General features: G+C 34.7%; 3 protein-coding genes across 3 annotated transcripts; 1 reads left to right on the top strand and 2 right to left on the bottom strand.

Annotated features, from left to right (window-relative positions):
* Positions 1–275: 275 nt before the first annotated feature.
* On the bottom strand, positions 276–3414 carry LOC147402286 (serine/threonine-protein kinase WNK1-like). The gene is made up of 6 exons (XM_086443894.1): positions 2627–3414; positions 2509–2546; positions 2134–2361; positions 1791–2011; positions 787–944; positions 276–686 (listed from the first exon to the last, which is right to left on the bottom strand). The coding sequence occupies exons 1-6, from the start codon at positions 2699–2701 to the stop codon at positions 465–467; spliced, it is 942 nt and encodes a 313-aa protein (XP_086300020.1). The 5' UTR covers positions 2702–3414; the 3' UTR covers positions 276–464.
* A 4196-nt stretch (positions 3415–7610) lies between these two features.
* Positions 7611–9414, top strand: LOC147402287 (uncharacterized). Its single transcript, XM_086443895.1, has one exon. The coding sequence runs from the start codon at positions 7890–7892 to the stop codon at positions 8865–8867; it is 978 nt and encodes a 325-aa protein (XP_086300021.1). The 5' UTR covers positions 7611–7889; the 3' UTR covers positions 8868–9414.
* A 3018-nt stretch (positions 9415–12432) lies between these two features.
* Positions 12433–19256, bottom strand: LOC147402288 (adenine phosphoribosyltransferase-like protein, putative (DUF2358)). The gene is made up of 8 exons (XM_086443896.1): positions 19134–19256; positions 18905–19026; positions 17203–17309; positions 16121–16186; positions 15560–15642; positions 14485–14531; positions 12714–12792; positions 12433–12626 (listed from the first exon to the last, which is right to left on the bottom strand). The coding sequence occupies exons 1-8, from the start codon at positions 19185–19187 to the stop codon at positions 12537–12539; spliced, it is 648 nt and encodes a 215-aa protein (XP_086300022.1). The 5' UTR covers positions 19188–19256; the 3' UTR covers positions 12433–12536.
* Between the last annotated feature and the right edge of the window lie 3416 nt (positions 19257–22672).

Consider the following 22672-nt stretch of genomic DNA (forward strand, 5'->3'; position numbering starts at 1 on the left):
AGTCTATCTTTATTTTTTACGATATACAAATACCACGATGCTAAAGACTAAATAGAAAATTAATAGGAAGAAGTCGATGAACAAAGATGAACTGATCGGATATAGCACGTCGAGTTTACTGAGAAGACTTGTTGCATATTATTTGTTTTGGGAGACAGATATCAACTGCATTCTTTAGCACAACTAATGCAACACATCTGACGGTTAAAATCGTCTGATCCATGCAATTTCTAGACAATATATACCAATCGGATGGTCCAATACATGACACCTCATTTACAATAAATCAAAAAGATGATCTCATTTATCTGTTTTATATACAACATTACTAGGTTCTTGCCCCCAACCAATTTGTCTCATCTACCCATATATAGAAATCAAGAATGCTCATGAAAAATGAAGAAATCAGTGCACATGACTTTCTAAATTTAGCAACCAATTTTTTTTTTGGGCCCATAAAAGGTTTATAAGTCTTCAAATGTTGCTTGAAAAGGGGTGCCGAGTTCAAGCAAAGGCTGCCTTAGGAGAGGACCAATCTTATCGACACCATAATCATCAATTTGGAGAAAAGGGTCCATCAAAAGCTCCCTAGCAGAGAGTCTCCTAGACACTGTCACCAAGCATTTCTCTACAAATTTTCTAACTTCGGGATCCTTCACTTTGTATAAAGCATCCGGTTTCTTCCCCTATAAATAACACAAAACTTAGTAAATGGAGAGAGAGAGAGAGAGAGAGAGCAGAGAGAGAGAGAAACCATGGTGACATGGAAAGATGAGGAGTTCTTACAGAGATAACTTTCTTGTATATTTGAGCAGGATGTGTGCATTCACTATAAGGATATTCAAAGGTGACCATTTCCAAGATACACATTCCAAAAGAATATATGTCTACTAATTCATTATATTTTTCTTTATAAACCTCTGGGGCCATGAATTCTGGTGTGCCTGATAATGAGAAACCCAAATAGATATATAAACTTCCAAATCCATGAAATTGATTATACAAGATAAAATCAACAAAAAGGGTACGAGAATTATATTGAGTTTGGTTATTGTGTTCATGACAAATTTTTATCAGTTGTAGCCTTGTAGGCACGTAGTGTAAAATGTGAACTTTTTGAAAAAGTTTTCTTTTCAAAAGAGTTATTGAATGAAATTTCTATTTCGTTGTAGTTGGAAAGTTTTGATCCCTAGACCTCTTTTCACTTGTATCTCCTTTAGTGTAATGGTGTAAGTTGATTTCTTAAAAAGAGTTGTGATAATCTGAATCCCTCACATGACATACTCAAAATACTCTCTTGATGTGACATGTGTTAGAACCACAGATCCTTTTGCGTTGGGATACACATTTGCACATTCCCATAAATACGTGTAGATGTGTATTCCGATGCAAAAAAAGATCTATGATTCTAACACATGTCACATTAGGAGAGTATTTTAAGTATGTCACGTTGGGGAGTCAGAAAATCATTACTCTTCTTTTAGTCCAGATAGGGAAATGATAAGAGTGAAAGCCACCTCATAAGTAAACTTGTGTAGTATCCTTCTTAGAAACATTCAAGAGTATCTCCAAAATGCCAAGTGTGTGTGTGCGCGCGCACAGGGTTGTGAGCTCAATTGGGCCCTTCAAATCCAGGGCCGTGGGCATTTACTCTATCTTTTTTATGTACTTTATGATTGGTTAATCAATATTGTTTAGTACTGATTAATTTGAATTAGTTGTTTCCTCATCTGGATTTGTAACATGAACTTCTTCTGAGAATTCAGTGAAATCAAACAAGGTACACTTACCAACACAATGAGCGGCTTGGGATTTACGAAGGATCGCTGCGAGACCAAGATCGCCGATCTTCACTTCGCCTTGGTTCCCATTGATGAAGATGTTGTCACATTTGAGATCTCTGTGGATCACAGGAGGATCGTGGCCGTGGAGATAAAGAAGCCCTCTCAAGATCTGCCTACACCAATGCTTCACTGCTCTAATATTAACTCTCTTGTGCTTCTGGCTATATCTACCAACACACACACACACACACAAAACAAAATAGCAAAAAAAAAAATCTCAAAAAAACCCAGGTTCCAAAAATAGATAGTAAAAGAAGAAACAATAGGAGAAATTCTTAATAAAACTTACTGTCTGAGAGTCCCAGAGGTGAACATCTCAGTGACAAAGTTTATGTTCCCGTTTGCAGTATCAACCCAAGAAGTGTAGAATTTCATGATATTGTGGTGTTTCAAGGTCTTAAGGAGATGAATTTCAGAGTATAGCCTCTCAAGATCTTCAGGGCTTTGTAGAAAATCATAAAGCTTGACTTGGTTCCAAGCAACTTCAATCCCTTCATATTCATCGAAGGCTTTGTAACTGCATCAATCAAGACAACAAATAGAAAATTAACAAATACCCATTTCATGAAATAGCTAAAGATACAGATAAATAAATAAATAAAAGTTGATTTTTTTTTTTTTTTTTGGTGTGTATAAATATGAAAAGGGTGATAGAGGCTCATACACTGTTTTTGAAGCTCCTTTGCCAAGGATTTCATTGTACTGCAAACAAAAGATGAAACCCAGAATCAGAAACGGAGAGAGCATAGAGAATCTCAAAAGCCAAAGTGATGAGAGTTTACCCTTCCATATCTTCCAGATGGATCAACTTCAACAGAGTCAGAATAATCTAGCTCAAGAGGTTCGAGACCATTCATTCTCTGATGTAAACTATAAGCTTTTCTTTTTTAAAATAGCTTCTTTCCTTTCGAGACAAGATCAGCACCAAAAAAAAAAAAGGAAAAAAAGAAAGAAAAAAAACTATATCATTATTCGACTAGGAAATAACGTGAAGGAGAGAGAGAGAGAGAGAGAGAGCCTTGGTGAGTCCATCAAGATTTTCCAACTCACGTACAAGACAACAAAGTGGTAACATTTGTGAGGGATATGGGACAAAACAAGCTCTCTCTCTCTCTCTCTCTCTCTCTTTCTCTGGCCTGCAAGAGCTATACGTAGAGAGGCCATGTAAGATCACAAAACATTTCTCAGAAATTGCCTTTAGAATCGTGATAATCTGACTTACCCACCTCGCATACTCAATGCACACCCCTGACATGGTAAGTTGGGAACAGTAGACTGCTCTCCTTGGGATACAGAACTATGGTCCCCGTGAAAACATGCAGTTTTGTATCCTGAGGAATACAAGGGACGTTCATGAGAATGGAATTTAGAGGCCGTGGTGTTGGACTGCTGCTGTGGTAATCCATTTGAGCAAAACGACTCTTAGTAGGGCTTAAAATATCTACTAAGTTAGTAAGAAAAATGTTTCTCTTTGATAAATTTTCGATTCCATCATTGATTTGATTTTAAAACGTTACTTCAAACCTAAGTACTATTTTAATTCAAATTCTCCTTTCAAAAATTTATTTCTCTTTGAATAACAAGGTTACCCTTTATTTATAAGGATTAATCACACACTATAAAAGGATAATTATAATCCAACAATGTTGGAAAAAATATCTAAAACCATTCAAATATTCGTTATTATATTTTACAATAAAAGCACCTATCACAATTAAAATTGTACCATTTATATATTAAAATTTTAAATTCATGGCAAGTCCTCTTATCTTCTTTTTTCTAGTTCTCAAATTACACAAACAAAAATATTTTTAAAAAAAAAATCTTGTAATTTTTTAGTAATATATTTATGAAAAAAATAAAAAAAATTGTTGTGAGATGTCTAGTATTCTTATTGAACTTGGACTACAAGAGGCAAGACAGTATCAAAAGGTCCCAAGTGAGGTTACTGGATTGGGTTTATGCAAGGGTAGCACCTATGGTCGCAAAAGGCCTCATATACATGTATCTCGAGTAGTCTTTATATATTTTTTTACCTTAGTGAGGTTCCTTACAACGAAAGGTAGAGAGTCTGGAATCTTTATCGTTTATAGTGGATTTTTCTCCTCTCTTCCATTGACGTAGGCAATTTGTCGAATCACATAAATTATGTATTCTTCTGTGTTCTTTTTCTTCTTCTTCTTCTTTTTACTCTTGTTACGCTTCCACACAACATTTTTAAAAAGTAAAAAATTAAAATTAAGTAAGACATAACCTTGTTGGTCTCTTTTGTGTTGATTTAGAATGTGACGGTGAAAAAGAAAAAAAAGAAAAGAGAATCCACCTTTACTGATTAGATAGAAAATTAATAGACTATGTATACCAATCGGATGGGCCAATACATGCCACCTCATTTGCTATAAATCAAACAGATGAGTTCATTAATCTGTTTTATATTACAAAGCTTAGGCCAACCTACAAGAGCCTTGGGCCCCTACTAATTTGTCATCTCTAAACTATATATAGAAATCAAGAATATTCATGAAAAATGAAGAAATCGGTGCACGACTTTCTAAATTTAGCAAAGGTTTGCTGGCCTCATGACTTTTTCTTAACCACTCCACTACAAATGGGCACCTGTTACATGTAGAAACCAAGGTTTTTTCTCGGCCCATTAAAGGTCAAATTGCTTTCCAAAGGGGTGCCCATAGATTTCAAAACATGGCAAGACATTCTAGGGTTTTGTCCCCATTATGGTTGATCTCCTCGTCCTGATCATGATCGTCTCCATTATGCCGGGTTTCTAAAAATTCATATATCGGAGACACACACGCCATATGGCATATGTCACTCCTCTATGATCTTTTTTTATGCTAAGTATTTTGTATTATTATCCAAAGACTTTTCAATACTTAAGTCAGATTCATAATATAATATTAGATGAAATCAAACGACTTAAATAAACACCCTTTCTTAACAACTTTCCTCGTATGTGTTTAATGGGAGACTTGGATTTTGTGGAATTGTGCTTATTCATTTTCACTACTCACACTTCCATTTAACCTTCATTTGGGGAGAGGGGGGGAGGGGCACCTTCAGTTCTTGGAGTTCTGGTAATAAAATGGGGTATTGTATTACTATTGGATCCAATTCAACTCACAGTCATTAAGATCTACAAAGTGACCACATGACACATATCTCGAGGTAATACATGTACGATTTAATTACTTTATTTATATTTGACACTATAAGTATCATCATCATCATCATCAGAACCCTTATCCCACAAATTTGGAGTCTAAATAAATCCTATTCGTCCATTCAATTGTATCCACTCGTACTATTTTGACAAACATTCATTTTTTTTGTCTTTCTCACTTTTAACTTGCACATTCCTTCTGATTGGGATTTGTGATTTCTAAGTGACATCTAACATACGTGACCAAGTAACTAAAGTATATTATTTATTGTTGTTGTCCACTTTGAGCTCAAATTAAACTCTGCCCATGGATGGTCAATGAGGAAAATATTAAACAGGACACGTGGCATTGATCCTGTGGACAAGTTGGTTTGCAACTATACAGTGGCACAAAACATGCCCTTCCAAATACGCAAAAGAACTCTAAGAAAAAAAGGCCCGTTGTGTCAAAAGGGCCAGTAAAAGTCCTTGTCCCACAACGTACGGTCCATCAATCACATATCGAGCCCACATGCAAAGTGGGACCCAATATTTAATGGTCCCATCTTAGATCTGATATACTAAAAAGAGTAGATTTGTTTAATATGGTCAACTAAATCTATATCACAATCTTCGGGATTGCCAAAAAAAGTATGGAGCACTCAATGCTGGATTCCAATTTCCTTGCATTTATTGGGCCTAGAATTTTCTTCCTAAGCCCAACCCATGAATTGGTATCAACAAGCGAGGCATTTCAATCAGGACTGATAGATAGTTGTTATTATATACGGTAGGTAAAAATGCGTAAAGGAAAAACCCTAGCTCTAAAGAAAATTATATTGAAAATTATGGAAGTATTCTTTTTTCTGTTATAATTTTAGAGAGCTTCTATTGCCACACTAACTTTTATAACGCCACCCTACCATTTGTGCCAATTCTCTGATGATTTACATATGAATAGGGGTGGCATTAGCGAAAGTTGGTGTGGCAATATAATCTCTCTTATTTCCTACACTTTGACCTCCTGTAGTTTGGCATAATTCCATTTTGACCTCCTAATGTTTTTGACAATTACAATTATCTCCCCTTTCCCTAATAGGGTTAAAATTCAGATGTTATTTTACTATTTTACCCTGTATTATATATATATATATATATATATATATTTTTTATGAAAAAATAAGGTTTAAAACAAAAATTAAAATGCCCCCTTCTAAGCATATTTTTCTTTATAAAAGGGAATAACATTTTAACAAGGACAAAATGGTCTTTATAAAAGGAACCTAACCATTAGATTGACGGCAATTTGACCGAAGGGTGGTAAGTTAGATAACTATAAGGGAAGTAAGTACAATTATTAAAGCATTAGGGGGTCAAAATGGAATTATGTCAAACTACAAGGGGTCACAATAATTTACCCTATTTTATATATATGAAAAATATCAAACTCGATCAAGATTTTAAGATATGGACAAGTCATTTCAGATCTTGGACTAGCCAACGTTATGGGTGAGTTACATTGACTGTCCTAGTAATATCGAACTCGAACAAATTTTAAAGCCACATGTCATGTTTTCGTTTAAAACACCTTTTGTGCACGCATCCCGATGTATTTGAACTCCAATAAAAATATGCCACGTAGACACCTAACATTGTTATAGGAACAAGACCCCATTCTGTATTGCAACTCTTATTTATATCACAATACCTAGTTCTTGATTTTCCTCTTTATTGGTGTTGTTATTACTCCTAATAGTCTTCTGAACGACAATATTTCGACTTGTGCTGGAGTGACCTCAAGCTTGTACCTCATATAGCACGTCTTGACGTGAAAGTGGATAGGAACCATCGATGTTTTTTATATGTAGTTTCATGTCAGGATGTGCAATGTGAGGTACAATCTTGAGGTCACTTCAGCATTATTCTTTTTCCCCCACATTATGGGTAAAAAACATGTCCTATCATAATATCATTCCACATGGCATATTTTTATTGGACAGAAATTTGCCACAGGAAGTTCGGTTGAGGAGGAAATAGATGGATTTCTTTGAGCCCACCATCCCAACTTCAATGTTTGAATCACCCAATCCTGACTAGGTAGATTTCTTGCCTCCACTGCCTGAGCAGAAAGAGAGAGAACCTCTACGCATTTGCCGTGCTTTAATCATGTTGAAGCAATAAAATAGTCTCCACAAGTCCAAAATCCAAAGTCACGCTTAAGAACACTCTCCCGCCTAAGTAGTTGGCTGATCCTTTTTTTAAGGACACATCTCCTTTTGATATAATATATAATGTGAAAAAGCAAAGAGAAGTGATCCCATCTGGCTGTCTGTTTATTAAGTATAAAACTACTCCCACAAGGCAAGCTTTGAGTATGATCTTTCGGCCCAGTGGAAACTCGCCACGACAGATAACTACAGCTTGGATCCATAGAGGTGACACTACTGGATCATCACTCATAAAACAATCCAGAGTTAGATAAAAGAAAGAAAACCAGTTCTATTGAAGCTTCGGCAGTGCAATCCAGCTCACTTCAACATGTCAACACAAGTAAGAGAGAGAGAACTTTTTTGTTTGTTTTTTTCTTTTATATCCCCTCTGTCAAAGGCACAAATCAAGCCAACAATAGCCCCCACAGGAAAGCTTCTCTACTGCTGACTATAATGGACATGATGATGTAGTTACCCAAGGATCCAAAGCAACCATCATTACTTCTTCAAAAGCCAAACCTTCCATAAATTCTTCAAAACCAAACCATCCAACAAAGAGCACTAAAATGACCAAGAACCATAACAAAACCCACTTCAAACACCCACCACTCCAAAACCCAAATATCATTTATTTTTATTTTCATTCACTCTTGAGAACCACAAACAAGTAACAAAACCATGATCCCTTCATGCTTCAGCAATCCTAACAGCCTCACACACAATTCCCAAATGCCACAAAACTTAATAACCAGCATTTATCAGACTCAACTCTTCAACATCCCAACTTACATAACCCTAATTTGGTCCAAAACTCTCTTTTCTCACTCTCTCACTATTCACACCGTCGATTCATTCTCGATCACACTTTCTCTATACCCATCAACCTTTTCGTTCTTCCGAAGCCGACCAGGCTCCAAGTCCATCTCCCTCAACCGACACCACCACGACCGACATCACCGTGTTAAGCTTTATTGGGACTTCACTCGAGCCGAGTTCAAACACAACTCGGCCGAGCCCAAGTCATGCTTCTACCTTGCTATAACCTACAATGCCCGCATTGAATTCTTCCTAGGTGACCTCCATGGTGATGCATTGCGCCGTTCTGGAGCCATTGTAATTTACCCATCGGCCGAACCCACATTGCTATCCCGTCGTGAGCATGTCTTCGGACATAGGAATTACACGACGAGCGCTCGGTTCTTGGGTTCGAATCATGAAATTGGGATCGAATGCGGTGGGGGAACGTTGAAGGTGAAGGTGGACAACGAGGTGTGTCTGGTTGTTAAGAGATTAGCATGGAAATTCAGAGGGAATGAGCGAATTATGGTTGGTGGGTCAGACGTGGAGTTCTATTGGGATGTGTTCAATTGGGTTGTAGGGTCTTCAAGTGGTGGTGGTGGGTATGGAGTGTTTGTGTTTCAAGTAGGAGATGGTGGAATCTGGCCAGAGATGGTGGGATTGGAGAAGAGATTAATGAGGAAGAGCTTATCGTCATCACCATCGATGATGGCGTCGCCTTCACCATCATGTTCGAGTGTTTTACAATGGGCAGAGGAGAGCAGTGATGGAGGGAGGAGTTCAAGTTCTTCATCTACTACTAGGTGTTGTGGAAGTGGAGGGTTCTCTTTGTTATTGTACGCCTGGAGAAGTAATTGAAATCGGGTTTTTTTTTTGGATTTAAAGAAGATTCTTTATTAGTTTTGAAGCTTTTTGGCTAAAACTTGGAAGCAGTCATGAAAATGATGCAAGAAGCTGAAGTGTGAAGCAGACCCTAATAAGTTTACATAATGAAGGATTTCCCTCCAAAACTTACAAACCTAGCCTTTGTAATCTATGTACATTAATCCGCCTTTAGTTGTTCAATTTATCTATATATGTAAATCTTGTTTGTCTCAAGAACATCTTGACTAATACATCATGGGACAAACTCAAAACATTTCTCATTCCGATCACAATTCACAACGAGTTAGATGATTCTAACCATGACGTCTGACAAATCTTGTGCAGCACTTCATATGAAACTAAATGTCCAAAAGAGGGCAATGGAGGACACAACAGTTTGGATTGTTTGTTACAGTTTGAGACTATGACCTCATAAATTGGATGGTGTAGATCCCACATGTTGAGGGCTTCAATTTGTTTTGCAATTTTGGAAAAATGTGACATTGGCAAGTGGTTCAGGATACCAGCACGAAACAATAGAAACAAGAGTTTGAGTGTATGGTTTAAAAAAAAAAGGCGATTTAAAAAAAAAACATGTTTAAAATGCATCTTGCATCTCATGATGAAAAAACGCGATCTTTTCACTTGTGACAAAAAAAATTTACCATTTTATTCCCGATTTTTTTCTTTCATAGAAAAATAAGAAGTTAAAATACTTTTTTGTTTTTTCAATATGGGACTTGATACATGATAGAATTTGGTGAGTGATAAATGTAAAAATTTGGATTTGATGATAATAACCTTTTTTTTAAAGAATTTTCATTAGATATATATATATATATATATATTTCATAATTTTTATTATATTTTTTTATCTTTAATTTTTATAATTTTTTTTTTTCGTTTTCAACATTTATCCCGAAGTTTTTCCTTTCCGATTTAAACATGTACTCGACTTTGTAACTATGCTTGAGAGTAGTAAATAGATGACAATGGAAAATGGGTTAAAGCTTTAAGAGAGGTCAAGCTAAACATGTGGAATGCTATAATTCCTAAAAGGCAGAGTTACCCTTCTGATCTGTCCATACCACCCCAAAAATCGACTCTATCAAACAAACAAAACCTTCTGGTCTAAGAAACATTTTTCCTTGGCCATTTATTATAAAGTTTGATAGATTGAATGATTTCCATCATCCAATAGTATAACTTTTCCCACACAAGAACAATCCCCCAAGTGAGACTTGCAGAAAGAAAATAAGGAATTTTAAGTTCATCTTCATCTTATTCTACTTAGAAACTTGGAATTTCCAAATAGTGTTGACAAACCATTTACCCCAAGACCGATCAGTTGGGAAGGCGCACGGGTCGAATTGGAGCACAATAAATGAGCACGTGACACCCGGGAGTGGAGGCGGATAACACAACACTCAACACTCTCCCTCACCCATAAGAATGGAAAATTCTTTTGCGGAGGCTTGAACCTATGATCTATACGAACCTAACACTTTAAGATCATATTGACAAACCCTTTATCCCAAAAAACCGATCTTTGGAGAAGGCGCAACTATTAATATAAAAGAGTCACAGGTCAAATTAGGGCACGAGAAATGAGCACGTGACACCCGGGAGCTAAGACTAACAACACACTCAACAAATAGGTGGCCCACAAGAAAACCACACGCGCATGCACCACCACCTCCTTTGGATTGTTAATGAAGCCTTTCACTTTATTGCAGATGTACAGATAGATTGGTAGGGTACTAGCTTTTTCATACAATTTGGATTTCTAGGCCAGAGAACATGACTCAATGATACAGGATGATGAAGTGGCCCATCATCATCATTAAAGAAGATGGACACCTTTTACAATAATAAAGTATCGTGTCTACGGAGCAAACTCAAAGTAGATGCATCATTTATAATGTCCGATCATAGGAGGCACTTTGAAGAAAAGGAGGCCACTAGCAAGCAGTGATCTTTATCTTCTTTTTTCTTTGTCTTTAATAATAGAGAACCTTATGTAATTTTAATTTTTTTATCCAATCTTATTTTCTATTTAAACTCTGTTTGGTTCATAAGGTGTAGTTTTCTGAAAAGATATCAATATAGAATTATATTTTCTGCAGTTTTCCGGTGGGACATTTGGAAAACCATATAATACCTTCTCCCTAAATCACAAGTTTTAAGACAATTTTTTTCGAATATTTTTTCCTCTAGAATAGATAAGAAAAGATTTTTTTTTTTTTTTTTTTTTTTAAATTATATACTATGAACCAAACTGAGCATTAGTGAGCTTTGTTATTCAAAATTCTTTCCTCCTTTCTTCTTTACTATTGAAATTTTGCATCTCATGTTCTCACATTGGTGTTCAGGTGTCTCCTTTCTTCTTCACACACACACACACACACACACAAACGTATTCTTTCCTTGAAATACACTCCCATATTTTTCCATGAGAAAAATAACTACGATAAAAACGATTTAAATCATCGTCCTCTCATTTATTCTGGATTTTCATACTGAAAGTGTTTCAAGTAATTATATTTCTTTAGTGGTGGAGAAAGAAAAAAGTGTTAGTAGATCAAACTTTTAGAAGCTTGAGATTTATGTGAGAATCATGAAAAATTATGAAACTGAAATCAACAAACCATCAATAAGCCATCAACCCACCATGATAGTCAATGTTGTTATCTTTGCCAAAAGTATATCTTGCTTGCTTCTTGGGTAAACCAATCAATGGGCAATAATAAATTACAAATATACATTATTTAACAAGAGTTGATGAACAAAAAGTATAATACAAGAACAAGTAAGAAAATAAAAATAAAAAATGCTTTCACTAATAACAGGAAATTTTTTTGGTTCATTGATATCACATACCATTTATTCAATTTTTAAAAATCCGGCCTCAAGATGCATAATTTTACGTGCATATAATAAAAAAGAAAATATTCTATATTACTTTATTTATTTCGGAGTTGATTCATTAATTTCAATTTTTCTATAATAGTATATCTTGAGGTTTATGTCAAACCTATGGAGGCAAAAGGTCTCATATACACCTCACCTTTGTTAAAACATTGGTTTCAGTAGTATAAGGACAGTCAAACATACAGTAGTTAAAATGTTTGGAGTTATTAGAACATAATTTAGTTGTAAATTATATGTTGGGAAGGTTTTAGAGAATGAGCAAATTTAGGAAGATTTTCTATCAAGTCCAAACATTGTCCTCTTTATGTTATGTGAGGGGAACGACCACCTCACTCAATTTAGAGATATTTCTACTTGTGTGGTCCGGGTGCTTTTAAGAGGGCTATTTGCACCAGTACAAGGTTCCTTATGGCATCTAGTTAGTCTCACTTGCGCGACTATGTTTCCCTTCTTTTAAAATAGAATGTGAGATATAATAAGATACTCCAGTAGTGAATATATCATGATCGAATACTAAGGAATCTGATATAGTGGGATTAAATACTATGTTTGCTGGAGCTATAACTATTTAATATAGTTCTTGGTGATACAATTAAAAACAACGGGATGAGTAACCAGAGCATTAAGGTAAGCGTAACAACGATAACATGTGATTTTTTATTTATTTATGGGAAAGATGGACTTGAAATGATAACATGTGATATTACCTCAGCAGTTCAAATCAGTGGTGGTTCATTCACCAAGCCTTCCAAAACCAGGAGTGAATATTTGACCGACTGCTTCAAGTGCAGAAACATTCCAACTCTCAACATGCCTAACAATCTGTCAATGGGGTACATGCAACCACTCATGAAGATAAAAAATTACAGCAAAATATTCAATTATAATAATATTTGAGAGGGGTCTCACTCTGAACTCATCATTCAAATCATAAGCGGTACTTCCTTCAATGGATATGAGAGGCCTCCATGGAAGTTTCAGGTAGGTTCTGCAAAGTGGATGAGCAAAGAAACAAAGTTCAAACATCAAACAGCCTACTTGTATGAACAGATACGTACAAGTATATAACAAGATTGATATAATCAAATGTGAAGTAGAATAGCCATTTAATTCTGTTACGAATCTAGAGGGAAGAACCGGTTCAGCTAATTTCTTAATGAGCAGGAGATAATTTCTAGATGAATTAATCACAAATAAAGTATAACAGAAGATCCTCCCTTTTTTAAAGAAATGTAACCTAGTTGGGATCTGGATTATTTGGTTGCTCAGATTGCCACTAAAATCGAGTTTAGGCCCCTGATACGATAGTGACACACACAATGGCCCAATTATGGACCCAAACACCATAAATACCTCTCACAGAGGGTGCCCTCTTGTATAAATGTTCTTGGACCCAACACCTAATAATTTCACAAAAAATCATTATCAAGGATATGCAATCAACTAAAACTGACAAATAGAGCATGTTTTTGTCAAGGCCATAGGGTGGAGGATAATTGAGTAAGTGTTCAACTATTTGCAATCAAGATCCTTCCACTGTATAGTTAGTGGATTCTAGAATCAATTTTATGTAAAACATTTACTCTGGAGAACTTATGAAGATTTAACAGCAATGATAATTTGATATTCTGAATTTAATAAATTCAAATTAGAGTGCCATGAGTTTCTTATAAAATAATTACAACGGAAGAATATGGTTGAGGTTTCATAAAGCTAAAAACATCCACTTTTGAGGATATCTGAGAATGGCAAACCTGTAATGAATTGAACCAAGGATGGTTTAGTAAATAAGCACATAGTTTCAAAGGCAGATACACAATTGTATGGCTGTCCAGGGGATCCACTTGTATGATGCCTACTAAGAAGAAATCTCCACATATTCCTCAACATATAAATATTGTTTCCAGTCATCCTTTCCAAAAAGCTAGGAATTTATCTTAGGCCCTGCTTGGTACCGCAAATATTTTGCAATGCAAATGGTTTGCGATTGAGGCCCTGCTTGGTACCATGCAAATCATTTGCAAATGCAAAAGATTTGCAGAACTTTTTGGGCTGCAAACTATATGCTGAAGGGCTTAAGAGGTTCATGCAAATAATTTGCAATGCAAAAAAAGTCATAATGTAAGTATGTAACCAAGCATCTGTAAATTAGATTCCAAAAAATCATTTGCATTTGCAAATGATTTGCTTCGTACCAAGCAGGGCCTGAAAGATTTACTTTTGCTTGGTAACCATTGGGGTGCAAATGGTTGCGATTGAAAGATTTATTTTAGTAATTTCAGTATGCAATTTAATGTATCTTGGAAGGGTATTTTTGTAAATTTATTGCATATTGTTTACCAAGTACTATCTAATTTGATTAATTTCTTTGATAAGGGCTATATTAGTAATTTTGATATGCATAGGTTGGTGTCAAATAATTTTGCAATGATTTGCAGTACATTTTGTGCCGCAAATCATTTGCTGAAATTTGTTAAGAATTTAGGTGATCCATGCAAATTTTTTGTAATGCAAATCATTTGCATTGTGTAACCAAGCATCAATAGACTTGATTTTAGAAAATTATTTGCATTCGTAAATGATTGAGGATACTAAAAGAATGATAGAAAAAAGAAAGCAATTAAAGAGAACCATTGGAGACAACCCCAAATGCAAACAAAACAATTACAGGGTTAATTACCTTAATTTCCAGGTTGCCAGTACAAAATTTGTTTCAGAACTGACACCCTGCATAGAAGTAGCCACACATTAGCATGATTAAATATTTATGAGAACCATTGAACTCCTTACGTTCACATAACTTTTAAATGGGCAATTTGGACAGCAATGTGAATGGATATAGCGAGAGAGGTAAAACCACCATTGGATAGGTCCCAACAGACAGCTATGCATTAAGTTAAACCTAATTTCAACTCTCCAAGCACTACCAACAATATTACAACCTACATCAAACTAAATATTTTAGTCATGATTTCCTTACTCCCCCCACCCCTGACATACTCTCCTAATGTGGCATGTGCAAGAACCATAGATTTTTTTCCTTGGGATACACAACTGTGTGGGACTATGTCGGGGGGAGGGGGGGGGTCAAAAAATCATTATTCAATATTTTATAGAACCTTTTTACAAATACAAAAATTGCAAATAACAAGAGCGTGACAGTAGTCCTACTAGCTATACAATTGGGTATATGAAGTAGTGACATGTGTGCAGGTACATGTATCTTGCAATAGCTAATTGTGGAGGAACACAGACTTAAATCCACCATAGATATCTCATTCGTTGGACAGGATTAGTCAACACTTTCACGGTTGTATGAACTTTATCACAAAGCAACAGGATGCTTGGTCCAAAGCTTTGGTGAGTTATGGCCACAGAGAGAAATTTAAGGAAAGGAGAAAAGACGTCAACTAAATTTGTCCTGTTGAAGTGATATTAATTCTCCCTTGTTTCGACAATGCAAGGAAAAAATATAATCCAAATTGATGACTCGATCACTTCTGAATCAGAAAGTACCATCATCTACGACTTATCAAAGTTATTGGGGTTGTGAATATGAATCCTATTTTGCCAATTTACGACCGAATTTTGCAATTAAACCTTTAATCTGTAAACATGACCTCCACAATACAAAGCTTTTCAGCCTTTCGCTCAATTTGAAGATTATTATAAAATAGATTCTACAGTTTAAGAACAAATAAAATTCATTAAGGTGTAACGTTTCACTGAATAAAGTTACTTGAGATGTTGAATACCTTCTTAATCTGTTCCAATATAAGTGATGGATGATCAAAGAAAGGTACAAGCAACTTCAAATTACGTGAATACAGATCCTTGCCTGGACAGACCAATAACATAAAAAGTTAGATAGTTCCTCTAAATTCCTTGTGCATAGCTGACCACCTTCAGTAAGTGTCCTTTAAATGTCACAAATGATAAAATATGACCAGAGAAGTTAGATATATAAATGCATTTTTTAAGATAACATGATGCCAATAGTATATGAACAAAGATGAGGATCTTCTCTGTAAACAAACGTCATATATTATAGTGAAATACATAGACAATCCTCTTACATCCATAGCTAATTACCAGTTTAGCCATAGAGATGCATCACCCTTCCAAGGATTAGAAAACTTACCACAGAGCAAAGTGATTCTCACCAAAGTTAGCATAGATGATTGGTTGTTTGTCAGATAAAATATCATTTTAGTTGGCATAAAGAGAGACCTTAACTGTTTGTTGGAGGTTGTGAACAAATACATATAACACGTAACTTCCAGCATAAATCAAGATAAGCTAGAATGAAATCTTACCCCGGAATTTAATTGTTGGATCTTCAAACATGCAGTCTTCCGCATAAATAGCTGAAGTAAAATTTCCTGTTGCATTTCATAAAATATCAGTTTTAGAGGAGCTGCAACATCACAGGTGGCAAATAAATAAATAAATAAATATATATATTAAAAAAAACAACACCCAAATATTATCCAAGGAAGTTCAACAAAAATTCATGTTTGTGCAGCAAGTTTGTAACCTTCTCATGGAATCAGAAATGACTACAGTTGCTAGGGCAGAAAAAGGTCCAGCACATACAACTAAGGTCGTGAACTCACATGCAGCCCACCAAAGCAAAAAAAAAAAAAAAGGTTGTGAACTCAAAGATGAATACAAAAAGAAAAAGTGTCTTTCGTATCTTAGTAACAATTTTATTATTATGTTCCCTTGTAATCAATTCTTTGATGACAACTATTACTTGATGATTTACATGTTGCATTGATAGTATTGCATGTCAAATTACAGTCATGGATATTGACACTCATACTTTAAGGGATGAGGGTTCATAAAGTTGTGTCCTCGGGATTCCAACTTAGGAGAACAAGTGGAAGTCACACTGTTCCACAAGGAGAAATAATTCTCTGAATTGGTATTGAAATGAAATGGTTATGACCAGCGGGGGTGATTCGGGACAGCTCACTTGCATGGTTGGAGACCAACAACATTGATGGCTAAATTGAGAGACAGATATGTTCTATATCTAATTGTAAGGCATGCATAGCATCAAATTATATATATATATAGGTTTTTTCCATGAGTTTATGCAATGCTGGGAAATCCTATATATATATATATATATATATATATATATATATATAGGTTTTTTCCATGAGTTTATGCAATGCTGGGAAATCCCGAAGGTGGAAAACCTCCTGGAGTTTCAAAACGATAGTCACTAAATTTGGATTAATCAATGCATTCTTAAAATAGTATTATTTATAATTTCTCACAAAAGGTTCATTACATGAAAGTCACTTTAGTAGAAAATCTAGGAATGCTATAGATGAAATAGCCCTAATCCCTCAATGCAAAAAAGAAAGAATGAATGAAACAGTGTTACCTGTAAGAAAATAAGCATTCTCATAGTCTGACTGAAGAATAGCCAAAACATCATCTATGCCACAAACTGAAGGCTCGTCTCTCAGTGTGTGACTTATTGTATCCAATCTAAATTCAAGAAAATAATAAGAAGCTGAAAGTAATTGAACGTTCAAGTTTGAATCCAAAATTTATAAATTCTATTTTGTGCGAGTGACACAAATCAAGGTGTAAACTAAGGACACTGGTGTCATAGCCCTAATAGTACTTTTGCATAATAACACCTGAAAGCCAGACTTCGAATTTGTAAATAATGACATCAAAAGCTTCTTTGTTAAGAAATTGATCCTCATATCTAAGTGTCAACAATGAGAAAGTCATCATCAATCAAAGCCTTACCCTAAAAAAAATTACGGAATGGTTGAACGAATCTTGTTTCCCCATTTAATTATATTAAATTCATGTCCTCTGTTAATTATAGTGTGTTCATACCCACTCTCACTACATCAATCCACACTATTTTTAGTGCTCCTCTTGTTCTTTAAGAACCTTCAATCTGCACAACCTTTTTAATTGGGGATCTAATCGACCTTCATTACACGTGACCGAACCATCTCAATCAACTTTCCCTTAATTTACACCTATAGGACCTACTACATTTTACCAATATGTTCATTTCAAATTCTATCTTTTCAGTTTTCCCTCGTCAATCTTAGCATCCTCATGTCTGTTAAGCTCAATTTATATGCACTTATTGTTTCTTAACTGCCCAAAATCCAACTCCATAATGCATAGTCAGTCTTACTACCGTTTCATAGGAATCTCCTTTTTGTTTGATTCAGATATGTTGGTCGCATGAGTCATAATTTTCTGACTCAAAAATTTTCACTCGGTCTGTACATGATTAACGTGGCAAGGGCACATAACCATAGATCTTTTTCTTTAGGATACACAAGGAAAATGATCAACAGTTTTGTACCCTTGCCATGTCGGCCGAGTACAGACTGAGTCAGAAAATCATTAGTGTGGTCAGTAGTCACATAACACTCCCGAAGCTCATCTCCACTTCGACCATCAAATACTAATAATATGGATAACATCCTCCTCGATCTTGCCATTATATTATGAGCATTAAAATAATGAAAAAACAAGTAATGGGATCTTAAGAATTATGATTTTATTTTTCTTTCACTAATTTTATTTTATTTTACTATTAAATCCTATCCGATGTAATATACCCCTTAAGTGAAAAAATAGTAATAATATTAAAGTATTGTAATTGTCCCAAAATAATGACATAACCTTTAATCAAGTTCATTACACTAAAAGGAAATATTTACAATATAAAACACACAACTAATGTGTGTAATGGAACCTTTGATTAATGTTATGGGGACATAAACAGTGGATCCCATCAACTCTAATGTACTAATACCGTCATAACAGTGATTTCAACCCACTGTTATGCTGTTGTAATGGAACCTATATAAAAGCAAAGAAAATCTGACCGTTATGACTCCGTTACAATGACTATTACAGCCTTTCTAAAAACAATGACTCATATTTTCAATAAGAAGATCACTCATAGAAACTTATCTGAGAAATAAAATTGGATGAAAACTAAATACGATTAAATCAAACCATACGAACGTAATAAGAACGAAGAGATGTTGTTAAATACTCTGATATAGATATTTGAATTCCCATTAAAGAGAGAAATTTACCTTTCCTTTCTTGAAGAGAAAAGCCTGAGAAGCTCTGTAACTCCGCTTACTGCTATCTTCAAAAGCCGTGGTGTTTGTTTGTCATCCTGTGTACTCGAAAAGCAACGGAAGCCATGGATTCTCTGCAAATATATTAAAAGAGAGAGCGAGCGGGAGAGAATCAGTGAAACCCTAGATAAGATTTGGGGGTTTTCGAATTCGTTATGAAGGAGGGAAAAGTGATTCTCACACTAGGCTTAAGATGGGGAATCAAAGTAACACGAAAGCAACAGATTGCCGCCATTTTCTTCACAAATTCTTATTATTTCAGTTGGGGCTGATTTTATCTTCTTTTTTGCGTTTTTTGTTTTTGAATTTGTGGGTACTAATAGACTAATAGTAAATTGACCTAAATGCCCTTTTATTCATCATCTAGTTTAAAACACTTTCACAAGAATAGATTGAACGATTACAGGCCCATGTGAAGATACACGAAGCAAAGCCCAAGCTGGCCCAACTTTCTTTTGCGGTCTAACTTTATTTTTCTATAAAACATAAGTCCAATTATTGGTCCATAACTTAATTAGTCTAAAAAAATAAACTTGGATCCATCAAAGCCAGATCTAGACGAGGGTTTGTTTGATTGCGGAGGGAAATGATTTTCCTGTAAAATTCGATTTTCAGATTTGTGATTGCACATTTTTCTAAAAATGATTTTCCCCTGCAAAGTGATTTTCCACATGGGAAGGAAATATGATTTCTCATCCCACTCCTAGGAGAATGATTTTCCCACATTATAATGTGTTATACTTTCAAGATTGTCCATACTCCCAAAACTAAATTGAAGTCTCTTTTTGACAATTTTTTAGGTGAATCAAATGGTGGAATTCATTTTCCCAAGACCATTTTTCCAAAGAATTCATATTCCCCTGAAACGAAATACATCGATCATGCAAATCAGGTCCAATAGCCAATTCAACAACAATCCAAGTGTCCCTCCCATCTAGAGTCTCTATTGTTTGCTGGGGACATCTATCGAGAAAATCAATTTCTAGGAGAAATTTAAATTTTCAAGCATTTATTTTGGTTGTTAAGAATTTAGGTTAGAATCATTCAGACATTTTCTTATACTCGTCACACACTTACAAGAACAAAAGACATGACTCTATATACATTTAGTAGAATGAAGGAACACAATTCGTTCAACTGATCTTTAATTTTGGGACGAAACTTTTTACGATAATGAGAAACTTTGAGTTACTTTTCCTATTATTATTATTGCTATTATTATTATTATTATTTATTTATTTATTGCATATAATGGACATCCACATCCTTCACATGAGACTAGTCCCATAGTTACACGCACTATCCTCTCAGGAAGTCCTACGTGCAACTGGTTGAGTCGAGGGTCAATTTGACCTTGGAGGGTGGCCCCAAGCAATTCATTGTTTCGTGGGGTTTCAAACTCTTGACCTACTCTTCTTGAGGAGCTTATCAAGACTTGACTTGCCACCTGACCAACCCCTTGGAGTTTACTTTTCCATTTAATTAATATGGGCTTGACAACCCTCATTACTTAGATGGCAAGAAAGGTGTGTGTGTGTGACTCTAATAGGATCGATCACGAGACATGTACATCTTCATAAGGGCAAGAGTTGACACCGTTGTAATGTTGTGTAATCCACTTTTATAGAAGCAAAAAAATATAATGTAGTTTAAGGGACTAGTAAATAAATATAGAACTGTGCACGATAAAATCAAGTTAAAAGTACTAAAAGATGAACAAAATGCAATCATAATAGTCGTTAAGAAGGAGATGAAGAATTTTCTTAAATGAGTTTAAATCAAAATTAACTAAGTGAAATCTAAAATAAAGAGAGGGAAGTGAAGGTGTTCAAAACCATCTGTTATGATAGATGTTGTCTTGAATCTCTACATGATTGTTTGATGCTCACAATATCAAAATATAGTTTAAATATTAACAAAGAAAAATCAAAACTAGAGTGATAAAGATGATGTGTGGATTAAAAAAAAATAGTGATTAAAAGTATGAGTCGTGATAATATGACGCCCCCGCCCCCATCACAGAATCATAGTTCATTTTTCTTGGGATGCACAAGAAAAAGATTTATGATTATGCGTATCCCAAGATAAATGATGTATAATTATGTAACGTCCAATACTTCTTAGGGGACGCTAGCATTGTTAAACACTTTTTGTTTTTAATTAATACCACTCTTCGTTTTGTCTTTTTGTGAAAAAGACAAGAGTCTTTTATATAATAAATGTTTATTTATATTATAAATATTATGAGCATTTAAATATTTTGAATTAAAAGTATTTTTTTAAGTAAATGTTTTGACAATCAATACCAACATAATAAATACATTTATTAATTGCATAATAAATGTATTTATTGTATAAAATATTAACATACCATTGTCTTCTTCACTAAAAGATAAAATAAGGAAGGGTATTATTGGGAAAAAAGTGTTAGACAATGCCAATGTCCCCATGAGGCCTTAGACATTAGCATTTCTCTACATATATATAGTGAGTAGATTATTCTCACAAAAAATCAATTGATTCTTTAACTTATAAATTGGGACTAGCAATTTCATAATTGACTGATTTTTTGCAAGATTAATCCCCTTACCATAAATATCATCTTCACAAAAATTAGTTTATTCTAAAACTTTTTTCCCATATAAGCAAAACACCTATACTTTTCTTTAACATTATTTGGGAACAATAAAAAAAAAATGTAAGAAGATAAAAAGAAATTTGAGAGAGAAAGAGAGCGCGCGATGGTCAAACCCCCTTACACCTTTATTACCATTAAGGATAAGAAGCCAACTTTCCCTCATTCATTTTCACAAGCCTCATGTTTCTATTTATCCATTAATTAGGTCATTGTTCTCAATCAAGATGAGTTGTATTACCCTTTGTGAATATAGAAGTGCAACCTATTAGTAAAGAATGTTGGTCCAAATGGTCTTGAGAAGAATGTATGAAACTCTTACTAAAAATCGAGCTTGTAAACATGGGGAAAGCTACGAAAAAAATCATAATACGGGTTTCAAAACAAGGATAAACTTAAAAAAAAAAATTACATTTAAAATAAAAAAAGATCGCTAAAATTTAAGAAAATAGTACATATACACAAATTTATATGATATTAATTCTAAGTCTTCATTACATTTTGTGAAAAAAACGAGAGTCGCATTGGAGTGATCTCAAGATTGTATCTCATATCGCACATCTTGACGTTAAAGTGTGTAGCAATTATAAATGCTTTTTGACTCGTATCTCTATGAAAAGCTTTTATGGTTCTTATACACTTTTCCATCAGGATGTGCGATATGAGGTACGATCTTGAGGTCACTTGAACATTATTCTTAAGAATTGTGATAATATGACTACCCCACATGGCACAGTCAATGGACTCTTCTAACGTGATAAGTTCGGGAACCATAGATCTATATGCCTCGAGATACAAAATTGTACTTCTAAAAAAAAATATGCATCTCGAGACATACAAATCTACGGTTCCCGAACTTGTTAGGTCGAGAGAGTCAATTGAGTGTGCCATGTGGGGTAGTCAAATTATCATGACTGTATTCTTAATCATATTATAAATGCATAATTATATCTGTTATGATGCTAAAAAGGTCTAATCATCTACCTATCTTTTGAAAAATATAACTGATTATTGAAAATTTCAACAAGGCATTTATGTGCCACATTGTTGCGTATGACAACATCGTACTTAGTACAGTCCCTTAT

The sequence above is a fragment of the Akebia trifoliata genome, chromosome 5 (assembly GCF_017979445.1).
Source record: "Akebia trifoliata isolate Shusen 1 chromosome 5, ASM1797944v1, whole genome shotgun sequence".
Classification (NCBI taxonomy): domain Eukaryota; kingdom Viridiplantae; phylum Streptophyta; class Magnoliopsida; order Ranunculales; family Lardizabalaceae; genus Akebia; species Akebia trifoliata.

Coding starts and splice junctions, on each gene's coding strand:
- LOC147402287 (XM_086443895.1), top strand. CDS start 7,890: ATGATCCCTTCATGCTTCAGCAATCCTAACAGCCTCACACACAATTCC.
- LOC147402286 (XM_086443894.1), bottom strand. CDS start 2,701: ATGAATGGTCTCGAACCTCTTGAGCTAGATTATTCTGACTCTGTTGAA. Junction 2,012..2,133: donor ACCTCTGGGACTCTCAGACA/GTAAGTTTTATT, acceptor GTGTGTTGGTAG/ATATAGCCAGAAGCACAAGA. Junction 687..786: donor TATACAAGAAAGTTATCTCT/GTAAGAACTCCT, acceptor TGTTATTTATAG/GGGAAGAAACCGGATGCTTT.
- LOC147402288 (XM_086443896.1), bottom strand. CDS start 19,187: ATGGCGGCAATCTGTTGCTTTCGTGTTACTTTGATTCCCCATCTTAAG. Junction 19,027..19,133: donor TTCCCCATCTTAAGCCTAGT/GTGAGAATCACT, acceptor ATATATTTGCAG/AGAATCCATGGCTTCCGTTG. Junction 12,627..12,713: donor ATTTGAATGATGAGTTCAGA/GTGAGACCCCTC, acceptor CCCCATTGACAG/ATTGTTAGGCATGTTGAGAG.